Below are 21,442 nucleotides of genomic sequence, written 5' to 3' on the forward strand. Positions count from 1 at the left end.
AAATGCTTTAACTCTTCTACCACTATGTTCCAGATAGGATTTGTTATAAAATACTGGATGGGAAGGTAGTCATGTTTCCTCTACATCTCTTTTTAAAGTAATACCTGCTGCTTTTCATTTTGCAGTGACAAAACATTGTGAAACACAGACTGTGACAATGGTGGGGGTTTGTTTAGAGGTTTTTGGTGGTTTTGCTGTATATCCTACAGCTCTAAAATGAGTCAGTTGTGACCCAAGAAATAATTGATGGGGATGAATTTACAGAAATAAGCAGTGAACCCTAGGAAACCCAGGTTTTTGACAGCTAATTTTAGTTAACTAGCTCAAGTTTCAGTTGGTGGTGATTAGGTACTCTCAAACTGGTAATTTACTACAATAAAAACTAGTTTTCAGAGGATTCATGCAATTGTAAACCACGCGTAGTGGTTTATAATAGCAGTGTTTCATATAGATAAAAAATGCCCTGTCGCTCAGCCAATTGGCTGTGTGTTTTAATTCTCAGCATTCTACAATAATAATAAAACAGCTGGGGCAGGAAATTGGTCATTTGCTAGTAGTTAATGACTGATTTGTGTGTGTTTGCCATCCTCCACCACCAGCAGAACTGAATAACACTATAAATTCCCTGCTCCTTCTGGGTATAGAAATTGTGACTGAGTTACAGAAATTTTAGTCTGCGGCTTAGTGTATTCAAGATTGGAGAAAATGAATCTCACGCCTGGTCAAATTATGTTTTAATATAGATCTTTTAATAGAGGTTTTTTTAACACCTTTTAATGTAGATGGGGGAAAAATGAAAATATTTGAGTTTTGATTAATTATTGTAAAGTAGTTGTGGTTAAACTTTTTATATTTTATCTGTTTTTTGTCTTGTATATTCTCTTCTTACCTCCAACTTTCAGCTTAACTCAGCAGGAACAATTCAAAGCACAGCAGGGCACGGGAACAGGAGTGTCCCCAATGATCATGAATTCTTCTAATAACAAAGAAGTGGATATCTTACGGATGCTTACCAAGGCCAAAGATGAGTATACCAAGGTGAGACTTGCTGTCTATAAAAAGAGGACATTTCTTTTTGGTGATACAATGATGCCAACTTGCTCACATTTTACATTTTAAAACATAAAAGGTTTGGGTTGATTTGGTTTTTAAATAGTTTTACTCAAAGTGAAACTGATTTTGGACAGCGTGCGCTCTCATTTTGTGTAGAAGTGCCTGATAGAGAATTTTTGTCAGAATTTGCTAAAGATTCGAAAGAAATGAATGCCGTCAATAAAAACTTCTGAAAGGAGAACATATATATGATTGATTATTTGTTGAATGCTAGGGAGTAAAAACAAGTATAAATTGGCTTTCATTTTGACCCTTAGAGCTCCTGTGCTTATTGCTTATTGAGTAGCACCTGGAAGTTGTGTCCTCTTTCTGGGTAAAGTATTCAAACCTGCTCATAGTTTCTGTGGTTTGTACAAATAACTTCCTTCAGAGAAGACCTTTAACAGTGAAGTTACTGCTTTTAATTGTGGTTGTTAGCTACTTTCAAACGCTAATGGAAGGAAATGAAAAGGTTGAAATGTAGTATGATTTCAGCCCATGTGCTGCTTTGGTCTTCTGAGGCTTCTAAGTAAAGAAGTAACTAATGGACTAATAATGTTCTCTATTATTGAGCAATCAAAAATGTTTTACTTTGGGGAATAAAAATCTAATAATTTTAACTATTCATATATATGCTGCAAATTGTTACAGAGCCTGCAGGTTCCTATTGCTGTTTCCTGTATTTCATATGTGTTGTCATGCAATAATAAAGCTCATAAGTGTTCTGAGTCTAGAAATATATATATCTTAAACATAAGGAATTTAAAGAGAGAAAAAGTTATTTTTCTGAAATGTGGCTACTAATAAGATCCTCGGAAAGATAATAGCAAACTATTTGAGTTATGGTGAAATGCAGCCCTTTTTGTTGTGGTATGACTTCTTTTGAAGCTTGGGACCTTTGTATTTTCTGCAATAGGGATTTAATGTATTATAGTGGACAAACACCTCCAAAACCTGGTATCTTTTCTATGTTTTAATACTGAATCAGTATCTAGTCTTGGCATAAAAGAGTGTGATTTGAGATATTATGAAAACTTTAAGCAGTTTTCATTAAATAACCTTAAAAATGCTGTAAATGGAAAACTGGAAAAATATTAGGCTGTCTTCAGATTCTATGAGAAGGAGGTAATAAATCTAAAAAAAGTTACCTTCCATTGCTACATTAGCACACAGAAAATCAAGACAAAGGAGAGGAAATTCCAGAAGATCTGTTGTTTAAATAATAGTTTTTTGAATTTTTTCCCTGCAGATAAGATCTTCTGCAAATTTGCTTCTTACTTCATCTTTAATCTTTCTGCATTTAAGGGATTGTGAAGGAAATAACATGAAAACTTCCTCTTTATCAGGGACACGAGCGTTAGGAGTATCTGACCTCTTAAGAACTGGATATGTGTTTTTTCTTGTTTTGTTAGTAATATAAAATTAAGAAGGGTGTGATAAATAAAGGCAACGACAATCATTTTTGTATTTAATGTTAATAAGTTTCAGAGCAGTCATGCTTTTTGGCTGCTTTATGACATCTACTTCCTTGCCAGTGTATGTCTTACGACTTACAATGCTGATGTGCTGATAGCAGTTATGAAATATGTTGTTCTCCTTTTTGAATTCTGTGTGGTTTCAGAGAAGAGGGTCTTTTAAAGTGTTGGGAACTGTAGAATAAGAACATCAATTTTCAAAGCATCTAAGGAATTTTGCTCAATTTTTAAGTCCTATGATGAGATTTTTAAGAGTGTAACTAACTTTGAAGGGTATCTCTTATTCCCAAATTAAGTTACACATTTAGAGGTTACATGTAAAATAAAATACATAGCCTCCCCCTTCCTTTTTTTATTAATGGAGCTTTAAGCTGCTAAACCACTAAAGTATTTTTTGAAAAATGTACTTCTTACACACTTGCCTTCTCTTGATCTCTGGTAAGAAGTGTTACTAGCTGGCCTCATAATGATAGCTAGGGAGATAAACAGTTGAAGAGCTGCTAGGGTACAGAACGAAGCATGACAAAATCTGTTTCTCTTTAACCATTGTGCCTTGTACTACAAGACAAGCTCTGGTTTTAGCTCTGTGCTGCCCAGTTCTTCTACAGCATCTACTCATTTACTACACCATCTTTGATCTATTAAAGGTCAGATTAGGTGGACATCCTTTGTCTGGTTGATGTGCTCAAAATAACTGAAGCTTTCTTCTTCATTACTAAGGACACACAACCATTTGATAAGAACATCATTTCTGGTAGCGAGCAAGCATGACCTCTGGACTTCTATTTCTGTTCTTTGACTGCTTCTTCACTGTCTTTCAGCAAAATGTTCCAATGGTACTGCCCTGCCCAAACAAGAATATAGTTTCTAAGTTTTCAGGTGCCTTAGCTTTTGATTTGTTAACTGTGTGAAAGACTAGATAGTAGGATCCAGAAGGCCTAGCTTTCCTGAGGGCACTGTGCCGTACTCAGCCTGGATGATGCAGAGTCTACACTACTATTATTAAACAGTCTGAATTGGTTCTGTATGTCTCACTTAAGCAGGACTCTGACTGGAAATCCTTGCTGCTACTGCTCTTCTTTGAGACAGTTCTTGTCCTCCTTAGTTCCTCTCTTCTGCTGAGCACCTTGTACACTTTCATGTGACTGTTCATTAATGTCATCTTGTGGCTGCTTTACATCAGCTAGGTAGAAATTCCCAGTTTCCAGGGCTTTTTAGCTCTGCACTCGAGCTCTGACAGCTTCAAAATTCTCTTCATCACTTTTAGCATAGATATCTATCTACAAAGCTCTTCTAAGTTCCATCAGGTCTTGGCTGACCTGCTTTCCTTGTATCAGACCTTCTAGCATCTCCTCCTTGTACTTGACAGGTCTTTGCAGCTTACATGTCTCAAAGTCAGGTTTTTGCTGTAGAGCATGAGATTGGGATGTGACATGGTATTTGCTTCAGGAGAACTGCAATACTGAGGTACCATGCTTGTCCGTTGTCTGTTTCCTTTGACAATGTCCTGTTCAGCTTGAGCTTCATTGTACAGGTAGACTATGAAATCTCACAACATAGAGCAGTTGTTTGCCTCAGATGTCTGTGACTACACCAAACTTGCCTAAAACATCCTCAGTGATTGTCTTGTTCTTTTTGATTGACATTCACCACATAGTCTATTTTTTTTCCAGTGTTGCTTAGCCTTTCTTTGACTTGATCTCAGAACCTTTTGATTTCTTATGCATCTTTTGTAGGAGCATAGCTTTGAACAAGACACATGACTAAAGGACAGACCTGTGAAGCAAGATGTAGTAATTGTCAGGTGTTGTAGCTGATAAGTACTCTTCTGGTTCTATCACTAAAGAGCATGGTGACATTTCTTTCATGCTGCTTTTTGCTGTTTGATGATGATGGCATCTGATATCTTCTTTACCTGTCCACCTGACAGTTGCTTAAAATGTCATGCTGGTGCTCCTAACTTACTCATCAGCAAGGCCGTGCTGCCAAATGACCTTATATTCTGAGCTCCAGTAGTTACAGATTCCTTTGAAATCATCACAGGCTTTTTTTCTCTTCAGTGTACCTCTCTGTATTTGATACCAGCCTACCAGCCATGTTATCAAATCATGGGAATGATACCAAGTCAGGTCAATGTCATTCCCTATAGGCCTTTGTATATACTGCTGTTCATCTTGCTGAGGAATTTGGTCTGAAAAATGCTCATATAGTGATAACTCTGTTAAACTCTACTGCTTCTCACCTCATTTTTATATGCCTAGTTCTGTGATCATGCAGAGTATGACAGTGGAATCTAAGGTACTTACGGTTTCTGAAGAATTCAGCCTATTAAAATACCCTGGGGAAATAAGGGTATTAAATTCTGCAGAACTTGTGAAATATACAAGAGTATGTTATCCATCATGTTAAAGAAAAAAGTTTAAATATGTGCTTATATGTTTTTTGCCCAAAAGCTATGCTGAAAAATAGCAATAAGAAGGAGGTATATTGAAGAAAAGGCAGCATCATCAGAAAGAGAACAGTTAGGGAGAAAAAAAGCTATTTAATCTTACTGAAGTGTGGTTTTGGTCTATGTAGTATCATGTAGAGTCTGTCCAATCTAAAAAAGAAAGTTATCTTCACTTGGTTTAGTATAAGTCAGATAGGGGCTACAGGAAGCACTTATTTGGACTATGAAAAAAACTTTCATCTGGTAATTAATTAGGTAAGATGCTTAACTGTCATTAAGTGAATGAGAGACAACATAAGTCACCAGTCAGAAACTCAGTGGGAAAGTGATTTAAGAATAATTCAGTCGTTTGTCCTAGTGTATTTAAAATCTTAAAAAAGTTCGTGAGGTTACAGAAGGCTCCGTACTAGGACATTGTTGAGAGTCCATATGAACTGCCTGGAAATGATGAGAAAATAAAGCTTCTAGAAAACAACAACAACAACAAAAAATTAAGTTACTCAAATTCAAGGATAACAACATGTAAGCTCAGAAGAACCTAAGAAAACAATTTGTTTGAGCAGTGCATTGGTAAATTTAACTCAGAGCTAATAAATAGAAAGGAAATTTTTCCTTAGTGTAAAAGCTTTAATAGTTATGTTAGTGTTGTAGGCTTGGTCTTCTACACTGTTTTTTCATGGCTTCTTTCTGTTATGGTTTTTCATAGCAATCCATTCATAACTATTTTAAATATGAATTGCTTAGCAAAACTGAAGCTTCATTTAAGTGTAGATTTCTGTCGAGTGCTTCCATTAATGAGGCTTTGAATCATAGAGAAGGGAGGTAAGCATGGACTAGCTTTAAAAGAAAACTGTTTTGCTTACCCTAAATAGTCTTTGCACTTAGCTCTTTATTTGAATTTTGGGATGTCTTTAGTCATCAAACTTGCACTGCACTGTGACATGAGTAGCAAGGCTCTGGGTGAATGAGATACAACATTCTAGTAAAATTATTTTGATCCCCTCCCCCCCCCCCCGAGAGGGCGAAAAGTGTAGCTGAGTTTAAATATATTTACATGTTGAATGTGGCCTACTCAGATTAGCCATGAGGCACTTGCTACATGGTTTTATATTTAACTGAAATTCAATTTTGCTGTGAAGCTCTGCATTACTGGCAAAGTCAGTACTTTGTTCTTCGTGTGTTTTCCAATCTAGTGCTTGAGGAAGTTTCTCACTTTATGCAGTAGGGTTATAGCAGGAAAGAAGAGACAGGTGCTTGTTCTTTCTTCAAACTGAATAGCTAACCACCCTATGGCATGATTGTCTGTGCATGCTTTAAAGTTATTTCTAAGAGCAACATTTGAACCAAAAATTGTCATACAATAGAAGAAAGCCAGGTACATGAGTGGAACTACACTTCTACTTTGCAAGATCGTGTCTTCAGAAATTCATCGCAGAAGTCCTTGACTGTCCAAACACCCACAAGATGATTTTTTCAGCAGAGACTCACAAAATCATTGAGACTGGAAGGGACCTTGGAAATAGGCTAGTCCAGCCTCCCTGTTTACAGCAGTATCAGCTAAAGTGAGTTGCTCAGGGCCATGTTAAGTCAGGTTTTAAATATCTCCATGGACAGAGACTCTACAACCTCTCCGGGCTACCTGTTCCAGTATTCAAACATCCTTAAAGTAAAAAAGTTTTTTCTTCAGTTTAAGCAAGATTTTGTATGTTCTGTTTTCTCCTTTTGCCTCTTGTCTTCGCTGGGCACCACTGAGAAGAGTCTGGCTCAGGCTTCTTTACTTCTTCCCATCAGGTATTTATACAGATTAATATTATACCGTAAGCCTTCTCTTCTGGAGACTAAGCCTTGCCTTCCTTGACAGGTACTTAGATCAACTTCATAGACTTTCAGTGAACTCAGTCATGTGTGTCGGCGTTTTTCTTGTGCTGGGAAGCCCAGAACTGGACGTAGCACTGCAGTGCTTAGTAGAGGGGTCTAACCACTGGTCTCACGAGTGCTCAGTAGAGGTGAGGGATCACCTCCCTTGATCAGCTGGCAATGCTGTGCCTAATGCAACCCAGGATGCTGTTGGCCTTCTTTTGCCAGAAGGGCATGTTGTCGATTCATATTCAACTTCTTGTCCACCCAGGTCCATTTCTGCACAGCTGCTTTTCAGTCAGTCAGCACCAACCTGTACTGCATGGGGTTATTCTTCCTCAGTTTCCCTTTGTTGAACTTCATGTTCTTGTCAGCCCATTTCTCCAGCCTGTCAAGGTCCCTCTGAATGGCAGCACAACCATCTGGTCTATTAACTACACATCCCTGTTTTATACTGTCTGCAAGCCTACTCTGCCCCATCATTCAGGTCATCAATGAAGATGTTAAACAGTATTGACCCCAATGTCAAACCCTGGGGTACACCACTAGTGACTGGCCTCCAGTTGGACTTCATGCCAACAATATTTTGAGTCCAGCAGATCAGACAGTTTTCTATCCACCTCACTGTCCGCTTACCTAGTCTGCATTTCATCAGTTTCTCTTTGAGGATGTTATGGGAGGCAGTATCAAAAGCTTTGCAAAAGTCAAGGTAAACAATATCCACTGCTCTCCCATCATCCACTGAGCCAGTCATCTCACTGTAAAAGGCTATTGGGTTGATCAAGCATGATCTCCCCTTTGTAAATCCATGCTGGCTACTCCCAATCACTCTGCCATTTGTTTCATCACCTTCCCAGGGATCGAGGTGAGGCAAACCGCCTGAAGTTCCCCAAATCCTCCTTCCTGCCCTTCTTGAAGATAGTACTGATATTTGTTTTCTCCCAGTCCTTGGGAACCTCCCCCAATTGCCATTACCTTTCAAAAATAAAGAGTGATTTCACAATGAGAGAGGCAGCTCTCTCCGCTCTTATGAGTCTATCCCATCTGGTCCTATGGATGGGATGTCCATTTTGCTTACATGCTACCTAACCTGATCCTCCCCTACCGAGGATAAGTCTTCATCACTCCAGACTTTCCCACCAGCCTCAGGGGCCTGGGATTCCTGAGGACAAGTGTCGCAAAGAAGGCATTGAGTACCTCCTAGAGCTCCTCGAGTCCCCACAAGAACTCAAGTTCTGTTTTACTGAGCAGCCCTGGAACCACTGTGTCTTTGTTTACTGTTGCGGTATGTGTCAGAAATGGATTAAATGATCAGTTTTGTATATTTGAGAGTGAGCATTATTTTCTCACCTAACACATTTGCATCCTAAGGAGTTTGTCTCAGAAAGTTCTGGAAAGGACACTGACATTTTCATAATCGCACAGCAGTGGCTCTGCTGTGTGTCCGTATGGCAGTCTGACCAGTCCAGAGTTCTGTCCCCAGTAATGCACAAGACTGGGCTCTTTGGAGGAAAGAATGAGAAACCAAAACTGATCGTTCCTTACCCAATGCCTCTTATGCCATTAGTCCTGCGACATAATAAATTCAGGTAGTTAACTATGAATATTCTTGTTAGATAGGATTAACTTTTTGTTAGGTAATTCTTTAAAAAAATCTTTCCAGTTTCTTGGTTTCAATTGTGTCAAGCGACAATGACTTCCAATATGCTGTTTTCTTTTCTACTGACAATAGCATTCCTTGTATACCCAATGCTTTTTTAGTTTCATTGACTATATTCTTATTTTTTGTACAATGTACATAAGACCATCTTATTCACCTTTTCCTATTCTATTTATTATTTCTTTCATGCAGCATTTTCTGTGCATTTTTTCTGAATTAAATCATGCCCTTCTCTCTTCATATGTCAGTCATTCCATGTCCCTGATCACTTTTAGTCATCTGTCTCTACCCATCTTTTTATAAATAATGGTATTAATCCTGTCATATTTAATAAGAAAACATACTGATTCTACAAATTGATTAAATCTTTAATTATTTTTCTGTGCAGGTATATGCATCCTCCAAGTTCCCACAATATGGAATATTTATGTAAAAGAGTTTGAGTTATAATTCCAGTTTTTAACAAAAAGCATTTTAAATGTTCTTTATGGGCACATTAATCCTTCATGTATCTAAACTACTTCTAGCTGCCTACTGATGCAGGAAAAGCATGGCTGCTGCTTGGTTTCTAAGGTGCTTTTTAAAAATTATTTTATGTGTTTTTTTAAGTGCAGGAAAAGCAGAAGATAAGAAAGGGAACTGAGATTTAAATTAGAGGGAAGCCTCATACTCGGGAAATCTTGGAATCAAGTGTTTATTTTTACATATGCTTTGTGGTTTTAGAAAATTAGGTTGCAGTTGTTATAGTTCTTTCAGTAGCATAATATTTCACAATCAGTGCTGCAACTAGTATTTTTGGTTATTGAATACCTGGCTATGTCTGTATTTTATTATAGTGGAGAACTAAGGGAAAAGATATTGTCACACTTACTAAAAAAATACTTCTTTTCTGTTGCAGTGTAAGACCTGCTCAGAGCCAAAACAAATAACCAGTTCCTCTGCAATCTATAACAACCCCAACCTAATCAAACCAATTCCAGTGAAGCCTAGTGAAAATCAGCATCAACGAATATCTCAGCAAAGCAAGGTAAAGTGTTTCATGTGTTTTCTGACTAGTGCTGCTGCAGTCGAGTAACCGTGTAGGAATATTTATTTGAGTCAGAAGGTCAGTGCAGGAATTTGAGGTGGAACCACTGTAAGGAATGATTTTAATGCAAAACTAATCCGTTTTATAAAAAGCTCCCCAACCTCCACCATATGATGTGGAAGCATGTAAATTACAGGCATACTATCCTGATGCAATGAAGAAATACTAGTCTTTCAAATTTCAGATGCTGCTTTGATCGCAAGCTGGTCTAGTCAATTGCTGGACCACAGTTTTTGTGTTCTTTTTTTTAGGTGAATTCAGTTAATCTAAATAAAGAAAATTCTCTTGATATATCTTCAAACTAAATCACAGTGCAAAATCCTAAAAGCTGAATTCGGCTGTGACGGGGAGATGCACAAGAAGTGGCCCTACTTCATACATGGGGAGATTTCTGTCTCTTACTAGTATTGTACTGATGGCTGAAAGGGAAGATGCTCTTTCATGGTATTTAAAGTGAAGCCACTGCTCTCTCTCAGATTCACTGATTTTCTCCCACATTAGCAGCTTGACAACTGTCTTCTTGCCCTTCCTATGCGACAAAACTATTAAAAATCCTCTTGGGAGAAAAGAGCATAGCAGTTTTCTCAGCTTTTCCTTGAATACTGCTGGCTAAATATTGTCACTGCTTAATGTAACTTACGCATGAGGGAACTGTGTTTACTTTTTTCCTTTGTCCCCTCACAGAATGTGGATCCTGAACCACAGCACTTGTCTTTGACAGCACTGTTTGGAAAACAAGAAAAGCCAGATGTCTCAGAACCACTTAATAAACAGCATCAGGAGAATCTTCCTGTTAGGCAGGGTGTGGTACGTTCACTGTCCTACGAAGAACCTAGCAGGCATTCGCCCTCTGCAGAGAAACAGCTTTGCCCCGCCATTCAGAAGCTTATGGTGCGTGGGACAGACCTTCACCCACTTGCTGAGTTTCCTGAGAACCGACTCTGTGAAAATGGCAGTATCCACCCTGTGGGTGAGACTTTCACAGGACTCTTCCAACCTGTGACTTCTCATGGTATTGCAACATCTCATGTAGTTCAGGATACTGCTGGCACTCAGAGCTTATTACAGAAATTACAGAGTCAGTCAGGGTCAGTGACTAAAATGGACCCCAGTGCAACAGGATCTGTGAACTCGACAGCTTCTGTGTTCAGCAGGACTCCTGCTGCTGTTGGAGCACCAGCAGCAACAGTAACTAGCATGAGCCAGCCACCTTTGGTATATTTCAATGGTTCCCTACCAGGCCAGGCTTTAGAGTCTCAGACACTTGGTAAAGAACAATCCAAACTTCCTAGACAGCCGCTTTCTCTCTCTGGCAATCAAGCAGCCAATTCTGGGGTGATTTCGCCTCAAGAGTTACTGAAAAAACTCCAGATAGTGCAACAAGAGCAACAGTTGCATGTATCCAGCAGACCAACCTTGGCAGCTAAGTTTCCTGTTGTTACTCAGAATACCAATACACTGAAACCACTGGATTCCTGGATAGAAAAGGCACCGGGTACAGAAAAACAGAGCACTCTCCTTCAGGTAAATGGGAAACTTCAACATTTAAAATAAATAAATAAAAATTTAGCAATCTTTTGAACTTGGTGTTTTTTAAGGTCAGTCTTTGTTTCATTTTGGCCAGCATATTCTTGTTCTCCACATTTTCCACATCATTCATTTTGCGGGTGACAATTAACATCATCAAGTTCTGATTTACCAAGCTGTGATATTGTAAATATTGAAGGCTACATCTCTTGCACATCAGTAATGACCAAAAATACTGCAGTCTTGGGTTTTTCCAGAGGCACTTTGAAAAGTCACCTAGTTTTCAGTTGCTGTACTTAGTCTCAGGCTGTTGTGTGTAATTGCTGATTACTGAGTGTAATGTTTTGGGTTTAATAATTTTTCTTACAAAATTAGTCATATCTTTCTCTATGCAGGTATACATTCCTTTGTATGCCAGTTGCTATAGGTGCCTAAAAGGTCATTTATTTTCTAACAGCAGTTTTTTGAAGTATTTGTATATCGATGAATTAGTTATCTTGTACTGTAACTGCTACTTCTAGCTATTTGTTAGCTATTTTTTTATTTGCTATGTATTATTTTGAAAAAAGGCCTTGTGCCTAATGCCTTCAAAAAACCCAAACCCCTTAATTCTGGTGATTGTGACCCTAACAGTCAGATTGGTGTCTTAAAAAATTCAGGAGATGTCAAGAGACTGTGTCTCTCTCATGAGTGCATTTTTCTGATCTTCAGAAAAGCATCATGTGCAATTACAAAATGTCCCATCCTGGACAACTACTGTCTTTGTTAACAACTTCATTTTCTGTAGGGTCTTGTCCTGTTTGGGGATGCAGCTAAGCCTCTTTTAATTTCCTTTATTGTGGACAGACTGTCTGCAAGACTTGTGTTGTACTGGAGTCTAACTTGTATTGGAGTCTAGAAGTTATTTATTCAAATGAAAAAGCATTCACCTTTTCAGTGTAAAGTTCAAAAGCTGCTTTTCTATTGCAACTTCTTAAAAACCTGAATGAAAGACTGCGGAATACTTCAGCATGCTCCAAGAATCCTCCTTATTCTAGAAAGTTATCCTACACATGAAGAGGCTGAAACAGTCATTTAACAATTAAGGGCCACATCTGTCACTGACACTGTGACAGGTCAAGATTTCTAATTCCATGAGAGAGGTCAGAGGAAGATGAATTTGATATAGCAAATAGCCATCATTATTTTTATTCTTTTAATTAAAGCAGCATGACTTTGAATCTGTGTGAAAGAGTTTTGGGGGGATTAGTCATTGAAATTATTCAGGATCAGTTGCTTACAGATGGTAATCTGACTTTCCAGTGGAGTGCTAATGAATAAAAAGAGGATCCAGAGTCACAAAAATTTACTTCCGTTTTCACTGGGAATAGAACTTGCCTGCTATAAATGAAAGAAATTGTTTGATTCACTGGTACATGTACTGATAGCATGGAGACATAAGACATTCCTACTTTGAAGGTAGAAGTGAAATGAGGCAAGTGCCAGGCTATACATTATAAGTCAGTATGCATAAATAAAAAATGGCAAATAAGCTGATATATTTTCAGATGAAAAATCCATATAGATGCTGATATGGCTAATGACTTTGTGTATATTTAAAAAAGAAAATGATGCCAGCATTAGTTGCAATATGGAAAGGGAATTACTGAGGTCTGACATAATGCAATTTCAATAATTTTACTGCTTGAGTACGAATAGAACAATAGCTTGTGAGTAGAGAAAAATCTTCACTGGAACAAGTCTCATTCACTGCGATTCTTGCTGCAAGTTTGCCTTTTAAAAAAAAAAAAGGCAACTGAGGAGACTTTCACATGGCTGTGAGCAGATCAGGTAGATTGAGACTGCCTAGGAGTGGCTTCACGGACTGACACAGCCACAGCTGCTATCAAAACAGTATTAGATGCAGTTCTTCTGACACATTTAGTATTGCTTATGAGATTGAATACATAAACTAAAAATGATAATGAAAGTATGACTAATTATTGTTTAGGACACCTAGAGCTCTGCAATCTGGAAGGCATGGCCTCTTTCACATGCAGCAGATTGCCAAAAAAGAAAAAGGGGAGGCTAAAAATGAAGAAACGAGTCTGTATTCCTGTAGAATGCCATGAATTAGCCACATGAAATATGCCTACTTTTGAAAAAAAATTGGAAGATAAAAATTTGAAAAAACTTTTAAAACCAATGTTAATCTTTTTATAATATCATCCTTGCTGTAGACCAGAGGCTTTTAAGTGCTGCCATGCCTGCAGACAGACATTCGAGTGAAATTGAATTGGCACAAATATATCTGCACATGCTCATGCAAAATTGATCAAAGGCGATTCTGACAACAAATGCAGCAAAAGGTTTGTTCTCTGTAATTATTTATCTTTTGGTATTGCCTCTTCTACTACAATTTAGCATACAGAAAAAGCAAATTCTAAAAAGTCTGACAGGAAGAGAGAGGTATCTGGACAGTGTCTGTTGTTGGAAAAATTGTATTAAAGGAACACCCTAAATCCATCAGCAGCACTAAGAAAATGAAAGCAATAGTCTTTTCCACAACTGACACATTACAAGTCCAAGTTTAAATTGGCTTCTGCTGCATCTCCATATGGTGTAAGAACTGTGATCTCCCACATGGAAAGGAAGAGACCAGTTACCAAAAAAAAAAAAAAAAAGAAGAAAAAAAGCAAAAGCTGAAGAATAATACTCGGAAGCATTCAGTCTGGTCTAGTGCCAGCCCTATTCTGTGAAGTATTCCTTATGCGGACAGTGAGTAACATGTGCTTAAGATGCAGTAAAAAAGCATTAATCTGCAGTGGGCTTTTAAGCATATGCTTAGTGTTAGGCATGAGTTATCCTGATTATAGATACATGCATGCTTAAGTGTTTATGTTTATTGGAATTATGGTTTTAAAACTGCTTACAGTAACCTTGACACAAATTTATCTTTTCTTCAGAAGGCCACTTACCTTGCAGCTCATTTTTCTCATTTCTTGGAGCATTTTCCATCAAGAATGTATTTTGTTCATAGTGTTACATCTTCTGAATATGTGCATGGTACCTAGTATCTTTGGTGTGAGCATCACACCACTACCTCTCAGTTGTCCTGACTGCAGTTTCAGCATGAGATTGTAAACATGCACAGGAGGAATGCAAATAAGTACATTAAATTTGTTTTGAAATGTAATTTAAGATTCTGTAGTTAAACATCAATTAAAAAATTCTGAATTAAACTTGAAAGCCGAAGCAATGTTAGCATTGTAGCCAGCTTTATTTTAATAGTAACTGTCTTCAAAGTTCCTGAACTATTCTTAGATTAAATGTTCTCAGTTTTAAGTAATGCCACTAAAAACAGTTAGAGGCCCACAGCACCCACCAGGTGCTGATGTTCCAGAGGAGCACTTGATGCACGTAGGATTCTGCACGCGTAGGAAGCAACAGAGGGTGCCATTTTGCATTACAGGAGATCTAATGCATTCCTTAGTTCGTGGTGGTATGTGAATTTGCCAGCTATCATGTCATCTAGCTGCCAGCAGCCACGCAGAATATCAAACAGATATCTTAGTGAGCATTTGTGCTTCAGAGAAGGAATACTATATGCTGCAACAATTATTTTGCCCATTTTTCATTGTTCTTACTTCATTGCTGCACAACTGACGGTAGACTCCTACTCTGTTATTAGTGACTCAGAGAGTTAAGTGTTGACCTGATAAAGCTGGAGCTAATTCAGTAGAGGCTGAATGAACAAGCAACTCAGGTTAGATTCTGTGGGAAAGAAGTTGATCAACAGCACTTTGGAAGGGCTGTTATGTCTTGTGAGAAATTACTCAAAGCTAAAAGATTGGCCTGAAGGCTATTAATGTCCCTGCAGAGCATTTTCAGTGCTTTCAGCAAAAGCATGGTGTTATAGGAATTGCACTAGTAATGCCAAAGTCAGCATCCCATTTTCTGGTGGGTGTCAGGTGTCCCAGTGACTGAAGGTGATCTGAACTAAATCTAAAATGAAGATTTGCTGTTATGTTTTTAAAAAACCCACATTGTTTATGAAGAAGTTTGTTAAATAGCAGAAGCTTTGAGCACAAACTGTTAGCAAAAAATACATTTTAATGTTTGCATACAGAAACAAATGGTATGCACTGAAAAAATGATACATATATTCTTCTTCTGACACGAATATTTTAACTTTTGCAGTAACCTGTAGATATTAGCTGTGTCACCAGTAGATGGCAATATTGCTTATTCCATGTAGTTTCCGTATGCTTGGCAAGTCCTACCCAAAAGCCGTTTCTATCCAGAGAAAAACAAATAATTTTTCATATGTCTTTTAAACCACAACATGTGTATGAGTTTGACAGTAGTAACTGTATATTATTAAGAGCACAGTTTGTCTCAGGTTTTGTTTATTTGCCTTGAACTCTAGAGGGAAATGTTGATTTCGATGGACGTGTCATCTAGGTCTTTTGACATAATCTGTCGTAGATTCAGCTATATTAGTGGGACAGTTTATCTCCTCCAGCTGCTCACCACCATCCCGTTGCTGGAGGTTCCTGCCCTTGGAGAGCAGTTTGTATATGCATTCTTTAAATCACATTAGGAAGAATCATCTGGTTTAAGCAAACCCTGCCAATTTTGCTTGAGGTAAATTAAAGAGAAGTTACTTCAGCTGCATGGATGAGTAGAGCAGAAGCATTGTGATAAGTGTCTGGAGTTAGTCAATCTTCCACAGGCAGTAGAACAGTCTTCTCACAGGAGAACATCTGTGCACAGTCTGAAGGTCTCGCCCCACAGAGGGATGTCACTTTGGACTTCCATTGGTTTTCTTCTAAAATGAACATTGTTTTTCAAGCATAGGTGCACAAACATATGCACTACCTTGCTGTTTGAAGCAAACCTACAATGAGTTAGGAATACCATAACTCGTTCAGGAGCTTGTAATACAGACCTGATGATTGCTGTTATGATTATATGCCATGGGGTAGGAAAAAAGCTGTAGGTCGAGAGTTTTGTTTTTAAGTAGTACTCTATATTTGAGAAACAGAAACAATATTTACCTAAAACGTGAACTGGGAGATTTTTGCATTAGGTTATTGCATGCTTTCTAATATCCATGAGTCTTTCCTGACCCCTAGTCTTTCTGCTTCCTTAAATTTTGTGTACAACAGCATGAGATCTCAGTCCTCCTCATTTATTTCTATTTCTCTTTGTATTGTAGTCTAACTAACATTGTTCGGAAATGTCTTGGCTAGAACAATCATAACTAGGAGTAAGACATGCTATAAAAATATGAATGTTCTTGAATATTAAACTACATTGTTTTGCATACCTAGGAGATAAACCTCAGTTTTATTTTCTTAATTTTAATTTTTCTTCAAAACTGAAATGTAACCCAGGACACAGAGTGAAGTGATTCAGTAGCCTTTCACCTTCATACAGTAGTAATAAGTCATGCTCCAGTCCAAGAGAGGAGCTTTGGTGAGCTTGTTGTATCAGTTCCTTTGTGTGTTCTGTTCTCTGAAAAAAAGATGGGATACTTGAATAGCAGGGAGATGGCTGATTAGGATTAAGATTTATTACTAGAATTACCTGAAGAGAGCTCTAATATCTGCAAAATGAGTGAATAAACTTTCCGTTATGTTGTATATTATATGTGATAGTATTTGCTAGTCCTGCATGTTTTACAGTTCCAAGATGCATTGCGAAATTTAAAAGTAAAAATTCTTTGACACATATCTTTGCAGGTTGGCATGGATATGATACTGAGGGAACTTGTAGAACTACTGCAGTATCAAGGTTTTCCTTCTCTTAGAGGGCCTTTTTGATTTTGTCAACTGTGTGTTGGTTAGGAGTCGGTTCTGTTTTTGACAGTGCTACCAGTTCACTGTGGCTCTTTAGATAAATCACTTAATCTCTGTTTTCTTTCCCCTCTCCTTAAGTAAAATTAGAAGAAAAAAAAAATAAATATATTTATACAGTAATTTGAAAGTTATAATTGGAAAATACTTTCTAGTATTAGGTACAAAGATTAGTCTTTAACAGTGATATTTGCATGTAAGTATATTCTCAAAGATTAAACTTAATGACTTACTGTCCTTACGCAGAAGACTTCACAGCTGCATTCTCCAAGAGTGCTAATATTTAATAGTAGTCTCATTTCTGTAATAAAATGTTCTTGTCCTAAGATCATTTGCCTATCGGATAGACTTAATCACACTTGAATCCATTGCTGCAATCTCAAATTAGATGGAAGAGCTTTTAATCTGGAAATAGATCATGTAGGTGGTCCTGAGCTGGAGTTTCATATAACTTTGTTGATCTCCAGCAGTCTCTGTACCTGTTGCCAGTCAGTCTGCAGTTTTCATCTTCTTTATTCCCATATAATTAAGTAGATAGGTTTAATTGATTACTTCATTTTTGTATGGACAGGTAATCTCACCTCAACGCATTCCTGCCACTGTGACTCCTACCTTGTTGATGTCCCCAATGGTGTTCACTCAGTCCACTCCTGCTCTACCAAAAGCAAATGAAAGTGGGCGGTTAGCAGCAGCAAACCAAGAACCTGCTGCTAGCTCAGCTAGCCTTCTCCTGCCCCTGCAAACCCCAGAGCCATCTGTGGTCAACAGCAGCTCAATGACGAAGATGCAGCTGCAGGAAACACTTCTACACCTGATCCAGGTAAAGCACCAAGAATTTTCCTACTTTGCTTAAAATCCCGATTCCCATTTTGACATAAGCACCCTATAATCGGTTGCATCTGTCTGTCTAGAGGCTAAATGAATAATTAAAATGTACGTTGGAAGTTGTGCTACTTACGGCTGCATGTTAACGGAGCACTATGGCATAGACTGGGAATGCGATAGCCTCTCCTTGCACACTGCTGGCTTAACTGCATTTTGATTAATGCATCTGATTTTGGATTCAGGAAAGATAATAAATTTGACGGAAAAGAACAAAGATGACTGAAAGCTTCATAAGGTTGGCCTATGAGCCAGAGAGATATCTATTATATTTTTAGCTAAGGATAAATAATAGGTGATTATCCTAGCTGTCAAATATTTGAGAGGTGCGTGTTAGCAGTAAGAGGAATTCAGATGGGAAATTAAAATTGCAGGATGAGTGTAAGCAACTTTAAAATATGGGTTAGATAACCTAAAAATATACTAGTTTAGTTTATTCAATGTAATTCTCTAGTTCAAATGCTAAAATTCCTTTTGCTGCAGTTTTTCAGGTTGAAATATGACAAAGCATTAACAACATTATGTATGAGATGATTGTTTACTGCTCTGGGATGATATGAGTGATTATGAATATTTTTTTCCTTAACTTGCCATGTGATGAATATCTGAAGAGTAGAAGTTGAGGAGAGATTATATAACTAAAGACCTGGCTACAATGCACAATGAATAGAGACACAGGTTTAAGGGTCCAATTTGTAGGCCAAAACTATGTGCCCGTATGGCTTTGGAATAAAAAGAAAAGTCGTTATTGGAATGTTGAAGTTACTTAAAATGTGATTTAAGTTATAGACCCAGAAAGGAAATAGTATCTTGAACAAATTAGAGGCTTTTCTCGTTTTTCTCTGTATTTTTAGTTTGGGATAAAAAAAAAAAAAAATATCACATTATCCTGTCTTTACAGACTTTGAGTATCTGGATAGTAGTAAAACCATATATGAAGTTAAAAAGGAAACTAGTCAAGGAAAATTGGATTTTACCCTCTGAAACTGTACTTGTAAAATGTATATTTGACCCTGCTGTTCTTGGTGGTAGTTAGGATTAACTGAGTTACCTGGAAATTATTTACTGCCAATTTCTTACCTGTTATTTTCCTTTATATAAAACTACAATCCTGGATGCTCCTGATTTTCCTCAAATAGTATCTTGATTTTAATTATCCTCATATGTTTATGTGAGCTACTTAGGACATTCTTTCTTCATGTGGGTTGACCCATTCTTGCAAAATGATCTTCAGAAGGAAAAAGTTAAACAAGCATCAGAGCAAAAGGAGCAGCATCAGTTAGGAGCATTAAGTCTAAAAGAGCTAAACAAGATGCAAGGATTTGCCCAGGTAGGATTTAGTATGGGATGAAAACCCAGGGTGTTTCACTGTTCCTTCAGACATGCTTGGAATTATCACTGACCTAATGGAGGAAACTACTTAAGGAAATCCCTAGGTAAATGAGGGCAAAGAGAAGAAATTACAGGGTTGTATCGTCACTGCATTATCATGCGAGAATAGTGGACTCGAGTTAAATCCACTGTGAGTTTGGAAAATCTGCTTTCTGTGTGTACTCATTACTTCTTACAGAGATACAGTCATGTTTGCTGCAGTAAAGTTTATATTCCCGACCAGTTCTTCTAAGGCTACTAGCAAGGCTTGGAAATAATACATAGTTTTGGTAAAGGAAATAGCCTTCCTTTTGCTCACTTTTTAAAATAGACTAAGGTTGAAAAGTATCTGGTCCATGAAATGGGAAAACCTTCTAATCTATTTACTCAAAATGTCTATCATGCACTAACAATTACCTGTTTTGTTTTTCAGAATGATGACAACTTCTTAAATATTATTTATGAAGCATATCTCTTCAGTGTGAGAAAGGCAGCAATGAAAAAGTCTCTGTGAAAGATGATTTTTAAATTCAATTTCTATTGCTTCCTGAACTCCAGGAAAAAGGTTTCAAATTTTTCAAGTACATTTACGTTTAAAGAAATTAATGATCTTAGGCATTTTGCATACACATAGATTTTGCTTGTTGGCAAGTACATGCTGTACTGCGAAAGAAGTGAGCGGAAACGGATTGTGCCTTTAGGGAGGGGAGCGTCACAATGCTGAAGACTTAATCACAAAATATCTTAAATTATTTTTCTTATATTGGTCCATACTTAGAATTGGTTTCCCTACATAAGGACTCAGTTCTCAGAATTCAGTTTCCTTTTTTACTTGCAGTGTGGTTATTCATTGACTAGGTATTTGTCATGGATTTTCTCTGAGAGGCGTCATATGCAACTGTCCTGATGAATGTGCCCATCTCTGACCACATGGTGGCAATGTTGGACTATTTTTAGGAATGTGAAAATCCGAGTGAAATCTTGGAAGGGAAAGTCTTGGGAAGACTGATCTATCATCGTACTTAGTTGTCTGCAAAGCAATTTAGATGAAATGTCATGACTTTCCCCCAAATTTTTGTAGAAAAATCTTTTTCTATTTTAACAAGAATATTTTTAGCTAGCTGTAGAAATGGGACTCTGCCGGTGTTTTGAGGAATTGAGGGGGGAGGGTTTGTTTGTGAATGTACTTGCTATCAGCATAGCTCTGGGGTGGCAGTGGATTCATGTTTCTATTATTCCAGATCCAATCTGCATTATTATAAGCAATGTACAACTTTGTTAAGGGGATGGCTACCTGGTGTAAAAGTCCTATTAAATTTTTTTTAGTGTGTTCCTGGAGCACAGTGATTTCATTGATCCATTTCTAAAGAAAATAAAATGGATAATCCCTACTATGTGCTAATTTCATTTTATTGTACCATGGATTATGTATTTAGAATTGTTGGGTCACTTGTGTTTGTATGACTTTAAAATGTTTTTACACTTGGCAGAAGACACATGAGATTTTAAATCAATTAGAATAAATGACTGAAAGAAATTTTATGGCTATTTTTATTAGCATCTGCTGCTGAAGTGCCCATTTACTACAGTTTAGAAACCCAAAGTTGTTGCTGAGGAGGCATTTCTTTTGTGGGCGCAGAGAACCCAAACTGTAATCCATAAATGAGTATACACTGTTCTTTACTATGGGCATTGATGTAGGCACAACTCAGTAGCCTCATCTGTGAAGGTTCTTCAGTGTAAATTAGGATGCAGGTTTCATTTAGTATAGTTGTAATGATTCAAACAGTTGCCCCCACCCCCATACATCTGGCCTTTCTCTAGTGTAAGAGTGTGATTTGGGGGGGGAAGGGGGAAGGGGCGATTTGCTCACATTCCTTGGGAAAGGCTCTAAGTCAATACTAAAAAAAAGTCAAGAGCTACTTTCTTTATACACAAGTGAATAACCCCAAGAGACTCGTGCCTACAAAACTGCTAGGCTTTTCCTACACTAAGTAGCTTGTGGAGAACAAGTTGTATTCTAGTTCCATTTTGTTACCAAATGGCTTACGATTGTTGCAGATTCCGTGAAAAGAACGTGTTGAGCAGATACCAGGAAGGGCAGACTTTAAAGATAGCAAGTCCTAATTCTAGTCCTGTAGCCATAATAATTTATGTAGCCATTATAACTTATGGGATTCTACTGAGTTAATTGGTATTATT

General features: G+C 37.6%; 1 protein-coding gene across 2 annotated transcripts in view; it reads left to right on the plus strand.

Moving 5' to 3' along the window:
* DCP1B (decapping mRNA 1B) overlaps positions 1–20,766 on the plus strand; it is a 47,404-nt gene extending 26,638 nt beyond the window's left edge. For both annotated transcript variants that reach the window (XM_050892866.1, XM_050892874.1), the window contains exons 5-9: positions 903–1,038; positions 9,432–9,560; positions 10,305–11,144; positions 17,559–17,807; positions 19,674–20,766. In XM_050892866.1, coding sequence (XP_050748823.1) covers positions 903–1,038; positions 9,432–9,560; positions 10,305–11,144; positions 17,559–17,807; positions 19,674–19,754 — 1,435 coding nt within the window. In that variant the 3' untranslated portion in view covers positions 19,755–20,766. The remainder of the gene's footprint in view (positions 1–902; positions 1,039–9,431; positions 9,561–10,304; positions 11,145–17,558; positions 17,808–19,673) is intronic.
* The last annotated feature ends 676 nt before the right edge of the window (positions 20,767–21,442 follow it).

This window comes from Gymnogyps californianus, chromosome 1, assembly GCF_018139145.2.
Source record: "Gymnogyps californianus isolate 813 chromosome 1, ASM1813914v2, whole genome shotgun sequence".
In the NCBI taxonomy this organism is placed as follows: Eukaryota; Metazoa; Chordata; class Aves; order Accipitriformes; family Cathartidae; genus Gymnogyps; species Gymnogyps californianus.